This window comes from Furipterus horrens, unplaced genomic scaffold, assembly GCF_987537825.1.
Source record: "Furipterus horrens unplaced genomic scaffold, mFurHor1.1.pri manual_scaffold_4, whole genome shotgun sequence".
Classification (NCBI taxonomy): domain Eukaryota; kingdom Metazoa; phylum Chordata; class Mammalia; order Chiroptera; family Furipteridae; genus Furipterus; species Furipterus horrens.
The window spans coordinates 202,519,033-202,535,557 of NW_028327174.1; the positions used below are offsets into that span (position 1 = coordinate 202,519,033).

The 16,525-nt window shown below is 57.5% G+C and overlaps 1 protein-coding gene across 2 annotated transcripts in view; it reads right to left on the minus strand.

Annotated features, from left to right (window-relative positions):
• The window catches only part of CAMSAP1 (calmodulin regulated spectrin associated protein 1), a 49,925-nt gene that overhangs the window by 15,619 nt on the left and 17,781 nt on the right, over positions 1-16,525 (minus strand). Inside the window, exons 2-6 of one of the 2 annotated variants that reach the window (XM_090274957.1) lie at positions 16,100-16,362; positions 14,965-15,126; positions 7,842-7,922; positions 6,969-7,001; positions 4,580-4,721 (exon numbers count right to left, since the gene is read on the minus strand). In XM_090274957.1, the coding sequence (XP_090131083.1) occupies positions 4,580-4,721; positions 6,969-7,001; positions 7,842-7,922; positions 14,965-15,126; positions 16,100-16,362 (681 nt within the window). The remainder of the gene's footprint in view (positions 1-4,579; positions 4,722-6,968; positions 7,002-7,841; positions 7,923-14,964; positions 15,127-16,099; positions 16,363-16,525) is intronic. The other variant, XM_090274958.1, reaches the window with a different exon arrangement.

A 16,525-nucleotide genomic window follows, 5' to 3' on the forward strand; every position in this document is an offset into this window, starting at 1 on the left:
CAATTCTGTTCTCTTTCAGTAATAAAACCGCAGACACTGGAAGCCCCACTTCCGGGCAACCGCTCCCCCACAGCTGTGTGACTGCCCGGGGGGGCCTGTGTCTCCATCCATTCACTGTGCCGTAAATAATGTGGCCATGAACGGCACACTGCTGACCCGGTGTCCTTAATTCTACATTCATGATAACAATATGCCTATCATCTTGTCGCCTGTTTGTTCCCTGAACTCAGTATTGTCTTCCAAACAGGTCGACATTGATGTGGGCGGACTTCAGTCATTCCCTTTAATGGCTACACTGCACTGCACAATTTTCACTATCTCAAAAAATGCCATGAGAACCAATCTTGTATGTGTTCTGTGCGCCTCCATGCCCCCAAAAGGGGGGCTCTCCCCACACCAGCCAACCCGACTCTGAAGCCTGGTACCCCCGACCCCCACCCCTCCTTAGGTGGACATGCTCTGCGTGCCCCTGGTGACACTGCATTCCCTGACTCCCTTTCTGGGAGGAGCCTCTGGGTCATATGCCTTCTTACTGACCGGCAGGAACTCCTTCTGCATGACTGTGACAACAGGGCTGTGCAATGATCCTTCGCCCAGTACCTTTTCGTGGATACAGTTTATCACCGTTTTGTTGATAATGTCCCTGTGTTACCATACTGAACTTTAATGTGGTTAATATAAGAATCTTTTCTATTATTTGTGCTGTTTCGTAATCTAAGTAATTCATCCCAACACCAATAGTATAAACATCGGAAGTGCCCGTCCCATCAGCTGTGGGCTCGCCCCAGAGAGCCACGCGGCTACTCCTGAGCCCAAATCCCTCTGGTTCTAGTTGACGTCAAGTTACACAAAGCCTGGCCTTCGTACAGCATGGACCCCACGTTCTTACTCTTCCAAACCAAGCTGCCTGAAATCTGGAGCCATCTGAGCACCAGAACACTGGGCATGACGGATTATAACCCACGAGGCCTCCCTCACACAAATGGACAGCTGTGTAAGGAGTCTGCGGAGACAGGAGACAACGCCCCCTTGCAGGGTGTGAAGGGACAGATGGAAAAGGAGACCCTGTGTTGATGGCCTCAAAGCCTCTGCCCCAAACTACTAGTTGACTACAAAGCAGAAACAGAATGACCTCAGAGAGAAGCCCATCACACGCTGCCGGAGCCAAGTGACCACGCGGGTGCCGCTCACACAGGCCGCACCGACATCAGGCCCACTCCGGCGTCCTTACCGAGACTGCATGTCCTGATCTAATCAGGAGGGGACACTGCCCAAACCCAAACAAGGGCCACTCAACAAACGAAGTGACCTGCAGTCTTCGAAAACATCAAGGCCAAGGCAGACCAAGAAGGGCTGGGGACTGGCTCCAGATCACAGGCGCCCACAGCCTGGACGGGGAGTGAGAGCGGGTCAGGACGTGCCGGATCAGCTGACGAGACGGAAGCAGACCAGTCAGCGCTGAGCTGCGGCTGACCTTCCTGACCGTGCTGCGACGGGCGCGCCTGTTCTCCACGGGCCTCTCCCGGCTCAGAGGTGAGAAAGAGCACACAGACGGGACCACAGGCCCCTCCTGGAGAACCGGGGGAAAGGCACGCAGGGACTCCTGTGTGCTCCTCTGAAAAGTTAAACTGTGTCCAAGTAAATGCGACAAAGATTAACTCTGTCCCTGTGGCCTTGACTCTTCCTAATTTTTAAGTTACCTTGTCAACTTTTGAAAAAAAGTATCTATTAGACTGGTAATAAATTTGAACCAGCTGGGAAATTATAATCTTTACACTGATTCTTGGCATTGCTATGGGAATTTACCATCTCTCCCAGGGGGGTCTCGTCTTTTTGTGAACTGAGCCCCAGACACCACTAAGAGCTCAATGTCCACCAGGTTCCCAGTGAGTGGCCCCCACGTGCAGGGCAGGTGCACAGAGCAGGCCCGCAGGGGACCCCTTGCTGCCCAGTCCAGCTGAGAATCTGCCTCTCACAGAACCACATTCGAGGCAGCCTGGGCCAGGAATCTCAGGGGGTCAGGTCAGGTCACACACAGGCCAAGAGCACCCATCACACAGGGCAGTGACCTCTAACAGGCCGTTCTCTGCTAGGCCTACTGAGAACCACGGAGAAGACGCTCACTGTCCAGTTCTTAGCTTCCGGGCCTTCCGAAGGTTTCCAATCTGCACTGCAGGGAGCGTGGCCTGCCCTCTCCCACACGCCCTGCTCCACACTCTGCTCCGGGGTCAGGGGTCACCCTGCCCGGGACAGTCCTCATGACACAGAGTCTCCTGACAGCCAGTCTGTGTGGACGTCTTTTTCTCCAAAGTCCGCTCATGTCGTCGTGGGGTTCCAGTCGGGTCTCCCACTGTTTCCTGGGTAAATGCCGCCCCACCCAGAGCTAGCTGGCTCCTGGGGTTGGCTTCCTCCACCCTCCTCCTCAGATGCTCCTTGTTCCGAGCCCAGAGGGATCCCGGGTCCCTCCAAGTGGAGCCTGCACCCCGGGTCCTCCGCCACCCAGATCCTCTGGCTGGAGGACAACACCGGAACCCATTCTTCATCTCCCTGCCCCTCAACCATCCTTGGGCTCACGTCCATGTTCTTCTCTAATGCACTGAGATCAACCTTGTTCATTAATTTTAAAAATCCCTTCTTTTCAGAACATGCACCGAGGCTGAGGTTACCAGCGGCCCTTCCCTGCCCCTCTGAGCTGCGTCCCACAGGCCTGGCAGGGGCTGCACTCCCCTGTTTATTCACAACCAGCCCCTGGGCGGCCCAACCACGACTGGGGTACAGCAGCAAGCCACAGAAAGCGACCCCGCCCTAGCAGGGCTCACTCCACCACGGGCCCCACGGTGACCCGGGAGATACCGGTCTTCCTTTCTGAGAGTCAAGACGTCAGAGGGCAGGGGAAGGGGCTGCACCTTCCACCCCTGGCTCCTCGCCTCGCCGCACTGCGGGGAAGCCACGGCCTGTGCACCGGCTGAGGTTTCCTCCACGGCCTCCATCACGTCTGTGTTTTGTGAACACAGCCACGTTCACTGCTCCTGAAGGAGCCAAGTCCACAGTGGCTGGTGCGCCGGGCAACCGTGTTAATTCCGGGTTCGCGTCTCCTGCGGCCTAACTCTCCCCACCCGCCTCTGTGCTTGGCACCATGCCTGTGCCTTTCCTGTGTCCCCCATTTAAGAAAAGACCGTGCTGACACTGATGCTCTGCCATCAGGTATGACGAGCTCCAACCCTGCCTCGCCTCGGAGGTTTTCACCTGCCACCACCGCCACGCTCTATCCTATTGTCCTTGGTTTCATGGTCCCCAGCAGACCAGTCAGAAGCAGCTGGACACCACTGAGGCCAGACCAACTGGGATCGTGACCCGGAGGCCGACAAGGAAAGGCCTCAGAGCACAGGAGTGAGAGGGAAGGAAACACAAAGCGGCGCAGGGGTGGAGAGACCCTCCAGTCGTCCCCGGCCTCTCTACGCGTGTGGTTTCTTCTTTCGTGTCTCAGCCCCGTAAACCTGTGTTCCCACTCGGGTTCTTTGTCAGCGATGTCTGTTGGCTGTCCCTGCTGGGTCGGGAGAGGGCCACATCCTCAGGAGGGTTCTCCGTGGGTATGTGACGTGCCCCGGCTTGTGGCGTCTGCACAGCACAGCACAACTGTGTCCTTTCCCTGCCGGGACCCACACGCTCCAGAACAGGCCACTGGATTTTGCACGTACCCTCCCGGGCCCGAGGGGAGAGTGCCTTCCGCCCCTCCCACCGCCCACCCGGAGTGTAGACTGGTGGCCCCACTCCCTCAGCAGCAGAGAGCCCTGCCCCCACCCCAGGGCGTCAGGCACCTGGGTCCCTGGCTCCTTCCTGGCTGGCAGTGGGGCTTTCGCAGTCCCTTCCCGGGTCCTGGTCACACCTCCCTCCCGCATAGACGCCCAAGGCTGGATGAGCATGACAGGCCCGACAGGCCGGGGACAGCCAGGTGTCCGTTAGGGGGTTTTCACTCAAAGATAAAGACCTTCTGACACCCGGCACTCCCTTGCTCTCAAGTCCAGCTATAGTATTTTCAAACTTCTCTGTCTATAAAACCATAAAACCCTGCACTTTTCTACTTGAAGCAGGGACAGGAACAGGACTGTCAGCCCAGCCCCCCAGTGCCAGAGTCTAACATGAACAGGTCACGCACGGGGCAGTGTTCTGGACATTCTCTTGGTCTCACACGCCTTCCCTCAGTGAGAAGGGAGCACAGCGAGCCCGAGCTGTGACTCCATCCCTGTGGCCCTGTGCAGACCTCCCTATGAGGCCATTCACGGCGCCACTTGCTCTCCCTCGCTGTCAGGCTGTGGGCGCCCCGCAGAGACACCTGGCGTCACCGACAAGCACAGAGAATCGTTTGCCACGGCGAGTCTCCACCCCACGTGAAGTGCACTGCTGGAAGCCCCGTAGCAGGAGTGGCAAACCCTGCCATGCTGCGCCCAGCCCCGCACTCTTACCGTCAGGCACAGACACGTCACCCTGACGGGCTGTGTGCACCCTCTCCCCCAGCTGCCACTGAGGACTCAGGGGTGTGGCGCTCCCGGGCTGTCACACGCTGGGGCTCCGCACTCACCGTCCAGCTTCATGTGCTCCGGGCAGTAGTAGTGAACCACGGCCAGGAGAGCGGCCCCGTCACTGCCGTCCCTCATCAGGTCCTCCAGCAGCGGGAAGTGGGGCGGCTGCCGCGCAGACAGGTGCTCTCGGCGGTAGCGCACCTGCGATTGACAAAAAGAAGTCGGTCTCTACACAAGGTGCCTTCACTGCCACCCACGTCACAGGAGATGTAGACCCAGTTAATGTAATGCCCGCTGGACAATGCTTAGAACTGGGCAATCGCAGGAGAAAAGCTCAGAAGTCTGGGTTCAGACATACACAGCTTTGCCTGGAACACACATGTCAAGGCTGGGGAACTGAGCTCCTGGCTGCACTGGGTGACAGGAGCCCCCTGCTAATGACAGCAGGGCCGCCTGCCCTGAAGTGTCGCAGCACGAAGGCAGAGACACACCCACACCGCCCCGCACCGGGTGCGCACACAGATGCGGACAAGTGTGAGCAGCCTCACGCGTGCATGCCCCTAAGTTACAGGTACTTCCCTCTGGGTTAGCAATGGTCATCGGGTTAGGCCATTAAAAAAAAAAACGCAAAATGGCAGTAACACAGTCCGAGGACTTTCCGAGACCAGGGAAACAGAATTTTGTGTCCTGCGTCGCCAGTGCAGCCCCCAAGTGGCAGACCCAAGCCCAGCACGCAGGGCGCCATGTGGGACAGGTGCTCGTGGGGTGTCTGGGCCTCACCCTCGAGGGAACCATGTGCCGAGTCGGGCTGCCCCGGCCCCCCACCACCCAGGGGCAGGAGAGGCGCACGGACCAGGCCGCCGAGGGCGGCGGCAGGCGCCCATCCCACACATGCTGCTGCCCCTTGTCCCGCAGCCACGCCCTCCCCAGATGCACTGGAGGGAGAAGCCAGCAGCCTGCACTGCCGGCCCGGGGTGGGCAGGGGCCGGCCCAGAGAGAAGGCCTCTCAGCAGCCTGGAACTGCAGGTCGGGGTCTCAATGAGCACATCGTGGAGCGTCATCAGCGTGGACACTGAGTAGGAAACACCTGTGACATCTTTTACACTGGACCGAGGCTTCATTCGTGTCACTAGGCCTGTTTCGCCGCAGACTTGAACTTGTCCCTCAGCCCGCAGCCCAGGCTATGGCCCGGGCGGCCCGGGCTCCAGCATGCAGACGTGAGGGCATGCGCCAGGCCAGCTCCCACACGGACAGATGGACAGCACACACGGTGACCGACCACAGCATGCAGTGAAGCAAATGGATTCTCAACTGAAGATGGATGGAGTGAACTTAAAATCGGGGGACACGCCTGTGTAACCAGCTGCCTTCTGGTCAGGGCTGCGGAGTGACACGGTGAGACCTCGGACCCGGCCTCCCCTCACACGTCCTCGTTAGCCTCTCTGCTGGACACGGTGGTCTGACTGCCACGGTGACCAACGACTACAAGGAGGCGGGAAGGGTCGCGGCCTCGGTCCCTGTTCGGTCCCTGTAACCCTCTCATCTGAAACCTCCTTCCTGCAGGACAGCTGAAGTCCTGGCAGAGTCCTCACTGAGGCACACAACTGTCTTAACATTTAGCTCTTCCACTTCCAGGACTGAAAAAATTAAAAGACACGCGAACACTCCCAGAGGGCTTTATTCTTGGTCCTCACTCGTCCACAGAGAACAAGGCTCAGCTACACAGCAGCCACAGCCCAGCTCACACGGCCCACCACCGGCTCGTCCCCAGGGGGTCGCCTGTGTGACATGATCTGAGGCTCGGTCACCCGGACATGAGTCTAGGGGACTGGGCAGCTGACAGGTCTGTCCCAGACCCCCCTCCAAGCACACCTCACCCTCCAGGGTGGGCCCGCAGGGCAAGGCTAGGACTGCAGAGCCACCCACCCCCTCGCTCCCCACGTGGGAAACAGACTTCCATCCCTGGGACTCAGGGAAAGCCCTGCCTGGCGAGGAGGCAACAGCAGAGGAGGGCCATCTGCCCGCGATCACCTTCAACCACCGGGTGGTCCCGCCACCTTAGGGATGGCCCATCAGAAAGGACAAAACACAGGGCCACCGGAGCTTATCTATCAGGCCTCAGAGCAGAGGACGGAGCCTGTCACTATGCTCGCATTTATTACAGAGAAGACCTCTGTGTCCGTGAGCAGAAACATAAAACACTGGCTGGAACGTGACCTTGGGAACGGGCCCAGCCGCACTGCGTGCTGTCTAGGGAACGAGACTCGGAGCTCCAACATCCCCTTAGCTATGACGCGAAGCTGTCCAGCCCTGGCCAGGCTGCTGCTCACACGGCACCAAGCACAACAACGACACCGGGAGGACATTCAAGCAAGAGGGACAGGCCGGTGCGGGCAACGGGGACGGGAGCAGGCGGCGGCGGCAGCGGTGCGCACGGGGTCCACTTACAGGCACCAGCTTCCAGTACCACTTGGAGGGAGACTTCCCGGGAAGCAGGGAGGAAGAAGGCAGGAGAGGAGTGTCAGCAGGCCGGGCCCATGTGTGCACGGCGTCATACACACATGGGCGCAGCAGAGACGTGAGGAAATCAGTGCCCGTGACCGAAGGGGCAGGTCACAGGCACCTCTACACCGCCAGCCTCTGTGGGAGGAGCAGGCTGCACACCAAAGAGGACAGACCCGACTGCACCTGGGGGGTGCAATGCATCATCTGTCTCGTCTGGGAACGAGAGGAACAAAAGCAGGCACGCGGGGTGCCCACTCACCCCCACAGCCCAGAGGGGGTACCGGCAGACCGCAGACACAGCTGGGCCACATCATACGCACGTTTAAGGGATGTGGATTAAGTCACACACGTGCGTGGCCATAAAACCAATGCCAGGGGAAGGACGCACAGAAATGGCCAGAATGCATCAACGCCGCCTGCGTCATCTCATCAGATGCATCACACAGCCCCACCGAACCCCACGCAGGGTTGTAGGGTACAGTGCCAGCCTCCCAGGCCCTCACAGGCAGTATAGGGGTTTGCAAGGGGCCGCTGGCTGGAGGCAACCCCCACACTTGCAGATTTGCAGAAGCCAGCTTCCAGAACCCCCGTACCCTCCGACATCCCCCTCACCCCCCAGTTACATACAAGACCCCGCTGCCAAGGACAGGGGGTGCAGGCTGCGTGCCCACTGCCCCCGAGGTGCCGTGGAGCCAGCCTGCCAGGGTGCAGGAGACCCCTTCCTGCCTTGTAAGAAAGGATCACAACGGGGGAAGAGGACACACCCCTCCCGGACCATGCTCACCGGGGCACTGCCGAGCAGCCCGGTGGCCTTACCTTCTGGTGAGCCGGGCCCTCCAGCAGCTGCTGCTTCAGCCTCACCTCCTTCTCTGTGATCTCTCTCATTTTAAGGTTTACCTAAAGGAGAAGAAAAGATCCTGAAAAGGCGGCTGTTTTCCAACATGGAGATCCATATCACCACCCAGGGCCCAGACCCTTGTTCTGACTCTGGCTCTGAGGGGCAGGGATTACCTAGATGGTGACACGGTGCAGAAATCTGGGACCCCACGTGGCCTGTGACTCCCGTCCAGGAGATGCACTAGGCCCCCGGGCCCCCAAGCACCACACACCACGCATGGCTGCCACCTCACGTCCACGGTGTGCTTGTCCTCCGTCACCATCAACAGAGGCCACTGGTAAGGAGCCTGCTGAGACTCCCCTCTGGAGAGCCCAACGTTGGTGCGTGCATCCCCGACTGCACCAAACCAACACTGAAGGACCTTGAACCATGCGTATACTGCACGCGCCTTAAACAGTAAGACAAGTGCATAGAAATTAAAGTACTCTCTCCTGGAGTTATTAAGTCAAAGATAAAATCTAAAGTGCAACAGTAAAATACTCCCATGGAGAAAAGCATTCACTGATGCTGACGGGGGGTGGGAGGGGACAGAGTCAAAGCTGCGATCTAAGGAAAAGGCATAGAACTGAGCCTGTTTTCAAAGGATTTCCTGCTCGACTGGTGGGGACATGAACACCCGTGACTTCCGATCGGCACTGGGAGGGGCGGCAACACTGGCGTGAGCTGTGACTGGGTGGCCAGTGTGTGACCTCACACTATCAGGGGTGAGCAAAGGGCCAGGAAGGAGGCCAGAAGAAGCAGCACAGTTCACTGACCTAGTGTTAAGAGTACATAAAAGAATTCCTGCAACAATAAAAAGACAAATAATCCCATTTTTAAATGGGTAAAAGATCTGAACAGACATTTCTCCAAAAATCTGCAAATGGCCAACAAGCACATGGAAAGAGGCTCCCCATCACTAGTCACCAGAAACGCAAACCTAAACCACAAGGAGACGCCCTCCCTGCCCTCCAGAACGACTAGAATCAGAAAATCGGAAAATCCCCGTTCACGAGGGCAAGGAAAACTGGAAACTCAGGTGATGCTGGTGTGATGGGAAAGGTACAGCCACTGTGAAAAAGTCAACCAGGTCCTCAAAAGATAAACAGAGAGGGGTCCCCACGACCCAGCAGTTCTACTCCGAGGCAGCTACCCAGGAAGAAGGAAAACACGCCCACACCAAACGTACGCCAGGAAGCTCACAGCAGCGCTGCTCACGGGAGCCGGAAGGCGGGAGCACGTGCCCAGGGAGGGGCGGATACACCCACGCGGTGGGTGGGGCAGGCACCCCACCCCCACCCCGCCGTGAAGAGCTGCGGCAGGACAGAGTGGGAGACACTGCGCCAAGTGAGCGAGGTCAGACACCGGAGGCCAGTGTGTGACGTCACGTATACTACGTGCACAGGACAGGCAGTCCGCAGGGTGGACAGGAGGCGCGTGGGCGTGTCGGGCTGACACTGACAGGCACACGGTCTCCTGGGAGGTGACCGGTGTGTCTGGGATTAGTGGCGACAGCTGTACAACCTGACGGATGTATGAACAGCCACTGAACTGCGCACCTGAAACAGTGAATCTTATAGCGGGTGAATGACATCTCAGTCGTTTAAAAAGTAAACTGACAATGGCTTCAAGTTCCACACTGCAATTTACCTTCAAGATACTACCATTTGTCAAAGTTCTGGTACAGAATTAAAAAAATATGCATAATTATCTAGAAAGATTATGAAAACACTCTTTCCTCTTCCAACTTAACGACCTAGCCACACGGAGCCGGGCTTTCTTTACAGGTCTGCGCACAGCAGGCAGGAGAGCCCCGCCGTCTTCCAGGGGGTGAGAGGAAGGCTGCTCACAAAATTATCAAACATCACCACTTCTTTTATTTTGGAAAAGTAATTTTTCATAAAAAATACATTATATTAACATGAAATGAGTTCACTCTTTTTTTAGTGAACTAACAAGTATCTTAAAATTTTCTTGTTTTTCATTTCTACTATGGGCTAACAGCTTTAATTGCTTATATTAGAAACAAACAAAAGAGCCAGCCTCCTACCTTAAAAAACTAGAAAGGAGAGCAAATTAAATCCAAACTAAGTAGGAAAAAGCCATAATAAGACCGAGCCCCGGCCAGCTAGCTCAGGTGGGTTGGAACGCTGTCCCGACGGGCCGAGGCTGTGGGTTCCGTCCCCGACCCTCGAGCAAGAAGCAAAGACCAGGAACGTCTATCCAACAGAGAAAGCACTTCATTCGTAAACATAGCTACTTTTAGAACTTCTGCAGCTCATTAAGACAAAAACACCCGAACAAACACCTAATGACAGGCTGCATGCAAAGGTCCTCGGTCACTCCGCAAGTGCTCGCTGAGCCACCCTGCACGTCCTCTGCCACCCACCGGGATGCTCTTCTCCCACCACGGGGGACTTAAAATGGCACCATCCCGCTGGGAAGCGGCTGGCCGGTCCTCCCCAAGTCAGATACACACTCCTCACGGGGCCCGGCTCCTCGGCTCCTGAGCGGTTTCTCAAAGACGCGAACACGCGCCTGCACACGGAGACCAGGCACAGAGGTTCCCCGCAGCGTTATTCATCATGCAAGCCCTGGGGGCACCCATGCCCCCAACAGGGGACCAAGACACACACTGCGGTCCGTTCACACAGGGACTCCAGACGTGACTCCATTCCAAGCATTTGTCCGGTGACAGAAGACAAGACACAAAAAAGGGGGCGAACCACATGATTCCGTTTCCATCAAAACCGAGAAGAGGCCAGAGCACCCTCATGAAGAAAGCTGGCTACCTGGGCCAGGTGGGGGCGCTGGCTGGGAAGGGGCAGGAGGGGACTTTTCAGGGGGGTGGAAATGTTACCTGGATTGTGAACGTCAAATTCATTTGTCAAAACTCGAGAAATGGGGTCCACTTATTGCATGTAAGTCATGTATCACTAAAGCTGTTTTGGTTTTTGGTTTTCTGAGACTGAAAGCAACTGGCTGGGCTCACGGTGAAACTCCGGAACTGCCGGGACAGAGCGCAGGCCACAGCGTCACACACAGGACAGGACTCTGGCCGCTCGGCATGCCCCCCAATCCCGGAAGAGCAGGGAAGGCACAGCTGAGGCCCTTCCAGAACAGGGCGGCAGGGTCTCTACTGAGCAGGGCCTGGGACGCTGCAGAGACTGCTCCCCACCCAGGCGCCGGTGCGCGGGGGCAGGTGGGCGACCCAGCGCAAAGGGAGAAGGCGCCCAAGCAGCGCCGAGGACAGCGCCCAGGGACAGGTGTGCAGGAGGCACACGGAGCAGACATCTCACCCAGGGTGGGACAGCCTTGAAAGCGATGCCACATAGACTCAGAGCTCACCTGACAGGCCTGACTGGGACTCCGGAGCCGCTGGAGGGGGTAAGACCCAGCCCCGGCCCCCAGGCCCAGTCACATGAAAAGGAAGTAAGCCGCACAGATGTGCTCAGAGGTGAGAACAGGTCAGAACACGCCTGACAGCGTAAGTCTGCATTCAGGGGCAGGCCCACAGCAGGAACCCAGGAAACAGCACCTGTGACCGTTTCACAGAGAATTCAGACCCCGCCAGGCATCAAAGAACGGGTGACGGGGAGAAACCCTGCCACGCACACACCTCGCTGCAGGCACACCCCGAGAAGGGCCCCAGCCTCACTAAGCAGGAGGGGCTGGCCAGCCTCACCGGGGAAGACCCTCCAATGCCAGGGGTGCAGGAGCACCTCCCCCAGCCCGGGGCTCACACCTGGGAGAGGCCCACGAGGGCAGGGAGCGGGGGACGCCTCCCCGGGAGCAAGGGCTCACTCCCCTTCCCTGACACCTAAGAGTCTGCACTGACGTTAGGGGTGACCCCCGTGGTCCATGCGACCGCACAGCACAGCGGGGACTAGAAGGGAGGGCTGCAGGCACTACATCAGCACCTCCCGTGACCGAGTCAGAGGCAACGTCCATCGGAGATGGACCGGTCAGAAAGAGGGCTCTTCTTTAAGTGCCAGGGGACTCCAGTGAGAAGGCAGCACTGAGAGGGCGGTCATCTACGCCCCAGCCAAGGACACAGGCCCACAGAGGCCACGACAATCTGGGAAGTCGCTCGGTAAGACGCGGCCCTGGCCAGGTCGCTCAGCTGGTTGGGTTGTCCTGAGGCTCCAGGGCTGCGGGTTCGATCCCAGCCAGGGCACATGCAAAAGCAACCAGGGAACCCCTGAATAAGTGGAACAGCACGTCGACATTTCTCTAACTGCCCCCTCAAATCAATAAATTTAAAAAAATTTAATATGGCAAATGGATAATACCCTTGATAGATGAGAAACCTGATGAAATTGGGGGGGAAAAGGAATCGCCCCCACCCCCAAAAAATGTGGCCAAAGATAACAAGCAAGCAATCTACCAAAAAGAAAGATAACCAGCCAAATACAGACTCTTTCTTCCACCCCCCCCACCCCGGGCCCTGCTCCGGGGCAGCCGTCAGCCTGTTCTCTGCACCTGCGGGTCTGCGTCTGCTTTGTTTGTCCATTTGTTGTTTTTAGACTCCACACATCAGTGAGATCATATGGTCCTTGTCTTTCTCTGACGGACTGACTTCACTGGACAGAACAGCTCCAGGCCCACCCCCGCTGTCACGAAGCGCAAGACTTCCTTCTTTTTTATGGCCCCGTAGTGTCCCCCGTAAACGCACCACAGCGCGTGTCCGCTCACCTACTGATGGGCACTGAGGTCGGTCCCACATCTTGGCTACTGTGAGTCGCACTGCAATGAACACAGGGGTGCACGTATCTTTTCAAATTAGTGTTCATTTTCTTCAGATAAATACCCAGAAGTGGCATGAAACTAGTTGCAAAACCCACTATTTTGGAAATAAAAATGTATTTTGACATATACAAATCAAATGAATAAAACTATAACAAACAAACAAACCCGGAGGTGGACTAGCTGAGTTGTATGGCAGCTCTATAATTTTTTGAAGACTCTCCACAGGATATTTACTCCACTTTTTAAACTTCAGTTTTACTGGTAAATGAAGAAATAAAAGTCACAGACACTACTTTTTCACCTTCCAAACTGACAAGTATTTTTAAATAATACCCAGCACACGGGAAGACACACGTACAAGACACCCCCCGAACTACCAGCACGAGGAAACCAGCACCACCTTTATGGCAGAAGTTTGGCAAAACCCAACCAGAAGACTTTGAAAATGAACCTCAGCCAAACTGCGGCCACCGCCCACCAGGCAGGTGTGGGAGGGAAGGACAGTGACTGCGAGGGGCGTACTGGGGGGCGGAGCCCGCCCAGGCCCCCGGCCACCCTGAGCTCCCAGCCAGAGCCTGGAAGACACTAACTGTGCCTTTAAATCCACGCATTACATCCAGAGGAATGAAAACATGAGACTACTCCAAACACAGACGATATGCTTGTGAGTTTATATTTTGTTCTGTTGGCTCATCCAAGGGGAAAAATAAAAGGTGTTAATAGAAGACCACTTAGGCCTTGGCCTTGAGGCCGCAGGAAGCTCATGCTAGGACTGCGGAAACATAACCAAGGCTCGGGCCCTGGCAGCGAGCAGGGGTCCTGAGCGCCGTTTCCCACCAAGCTCCCCGGGGGCTTCCCACACACAGCGTCCTGGGAGCCGGGACCAGTGGGGTGGGGGGCCGCCGGTGCTCACCGCCACGGGACGCAGGGCCCCCCAATCCCACCTCGGGTAAGTCTGTCCATCCACTTGAGCCCCCAAACCTGCATCCAGGTAGGAGACCAAGTCAAGAACAGGGCAACCGCCTGAACTGTGGTGCCATGTCCTTGACACAGGCCTGGCTGCCATGGGAGGCCGCACCACGGCTGGCAGCGCCACGCTCCGGACTCACCCCACGGCCACTGACTTTTGTCTCACCTCTGCTAAAGTCCGCGCCTAATAAAGAATGCGTGTGCAGGCTGTATCATCAAATAACTTAAAACTGGCAAACAACTGTACACGAAGCTGCTCAATCTCGTTTCCTTTGCTTTATTAGCAGAGTGTCACCAATTGAACACCTTTTTGCAAATCAGAAGACTGACCAACCAGAAGACTTTGGTAAGGTAATCCTATAAATAATCACATGGGACCATGGACTGCGAGGTCTGGTGAGGAGCTGGGAACGCTCCCCAGGTGTCCCTCCTGACTTCTTAAAATGTGTGACTGCACTTTCTGCTGGCACCCTGGCTGGTGTGGCTCAGTGGATTGAGCGTCGGCCTGCGAGCTAAGTGTCGCTGGTTCGATCTTCCAGTCAGGGCACATCAGAGAAGGAAAACTCTGACTCCAAAAAACCTCCGCTGCCTTGCGGCATACCTCTTCAGGGGAAAGGCTAAGGGAGTAAACCCCGACAGAAAATCCGGAGCCGGAGTCCCTAAGGCGGTTCGACGTTGTAGTCAACACCGGCAACTCCTGCGGCGCACCTGAAGCCAAGCTGTATTGACTCCGTCTTTCCCTTGGACCCTTCAGCTGCGAAGAGAGGGGGGGTCTGCTGCATGGGCAACAGCAGACCCTCCATATCACCCTGCCCAGGCTCTGTAGCTTCAGCTTCACTGGAGAGGACACTCCAGCGTCATCGCAAGATGTCGATTCAACACGGGAGGAGACAGATACCGTGTCACTCCCGAGTCAGACTGCACAGCCATTCTCGGCGGTGCAGATAGACTCTTAAGAAGCTACACCATCGTCTCTCGAGACGGACGGCTGCCGATGACGATGACTAAAAATAAATATTCTTTACATACACTGCACAAAAGATGACATTATAAGCTTGTAAGCATAAAAGGAACAAAAGCGTTTCAGAAAACAGCTTCCTCTTAATCAAAACGCACCCCTTCAGAGCAAACAGGCGCTCAAGAAAAGAGGAGCGTGTTAACTGGGACCGCAAGGACGCCTGCGTTTTCGACTACAGACGCCCCACGCTCTGCGCACGCCCCCCGCCCCCACGCTCAGGAGGGACAGCTGTCCGCGCTACTGCGTTCTGCATTTCTGGATGCAGCACGTCCAGCCCCGGCCGCCCCTCCGAGCGGGGCCTCAGCACGACACGCAGGCGCACTCACCTTGTTGACCCAGAACACCATGGCGTCCTCGAGGTCGTACGGAAGCTCCTTGGAGGCACTGAATGTTGAGAAGCGTTTGACGCTGGCCACCACCTTCTCGATGCTGATCATCTCCACGGTGTAGGCCATCATGAGGGCGTCCACCATCGCCATGTGCGCGCTCTGCAAGCGGGGGCAGCAGTCAGTTGCCACCTGCCTCCCCCACCGCCGTCCACGGCCCCTGCTCAGACTCAAAACTCGGCCCGCAGCTGCTCCTCTTCCCTCCGCGTAAGGAGACAGCGAGGCCCCATCTGCACGTGGCCCCTCCTCGGGGTCGTCAGCCCGGAGCCCCACAGGGTGGGGGTCTCATCCTGCTGCCTAATCACCCTGACAACCCCGGGGGGTGGGGGGGCCCCTACTCCAGGGCTGTGGTGAAGGTACAGAGGGCGGGAGACGCGTCCAGTGCCATGTGACCACCAGCAGGAGCGCTGCCCCCCAAAATCCCACGCTGCCTTCACGCTGCTTCTCCCCAGAAGCTGAGCAGCCTCCCCCAGCCCCACAGCGCGTCAGTCACAGCGTCCGAGAGTCAGACCACAGGGAGTGGCCTGAACAAAAGCGACGCAGGGGCCCCTGCGGGCCTGGGCTGCGCGTGGCCCAGGGGAGCCCCTTCAGACGGGAGCGGCTCTCAGAAGACAGGGAGGAGGCGCTGAGGGGAGGAAGTGGCACCCATTGCTCTATCTTGTTACAAAAGTCTTACAAGACGCACATACAACAATCGACAGGATGGGCCCAACAATGACCCACCCCAGCGTCTGCAAAGTTTCACCACCAATGTCTCTGAGCGTTGTCGGCATTCAGTGCACTCGCCACAGGACAGACACGTCCCCGTGCCCCAGAACACACGTGCGCTCAGCCACGCAGGACGCAGAGGCCGCCCCACGCACAGACCCCGGCCAGCTGCTGGGTGCTCGTGTGCCCCTCATGCGCCTGAGGTTCCCAGAAGGCTCTGCCTCATCTGTAGCTGAGCAGCAGAGGGACAGCTGGCGACACGGCAGGCTGGTGCGCCACATGAGTGTCCACGGCACCGGGGCCGTCATCTGCCCCCGACACACACACAGGACACGCTGGGCAGGGGTGGGCAGCGAGGGCCACTCACCATCTTTATGGGCGCGTGGCTGAGGTCAGGGTCCGTCACGGGGGTGTCATCACTCTCCATGACGTAAATCCCTTTCCGGGACAGGGCCTGGATGACAGATTGGTGTCCCTGCAGGGCGGCTGCCTGGTCCCCTTTCAGGATGAGGCTGCAGACGCGGCAGTACAGCTCGCTGGACAGCAGGAGCCGGATGAGCGGTGGTTTGATGTGCTCCTGCTCGTACTGGTCGGTGTAGAATGGGTCCCTGAGGTCCTCAGGGATGTTATCTGAGCCAAGGAGAAGATGACCGTGTGAATGCGACACCCACACTCAAAGCGCCCACGAGGACAGAGGGGCCAATAATGACGGGCAACTAACAGAGTACAAAGACGCCAGCTGGTCCCCAACCCCCCGTCCTCGCTCCTGGCACACTAGCTCCGCACTGCGCCC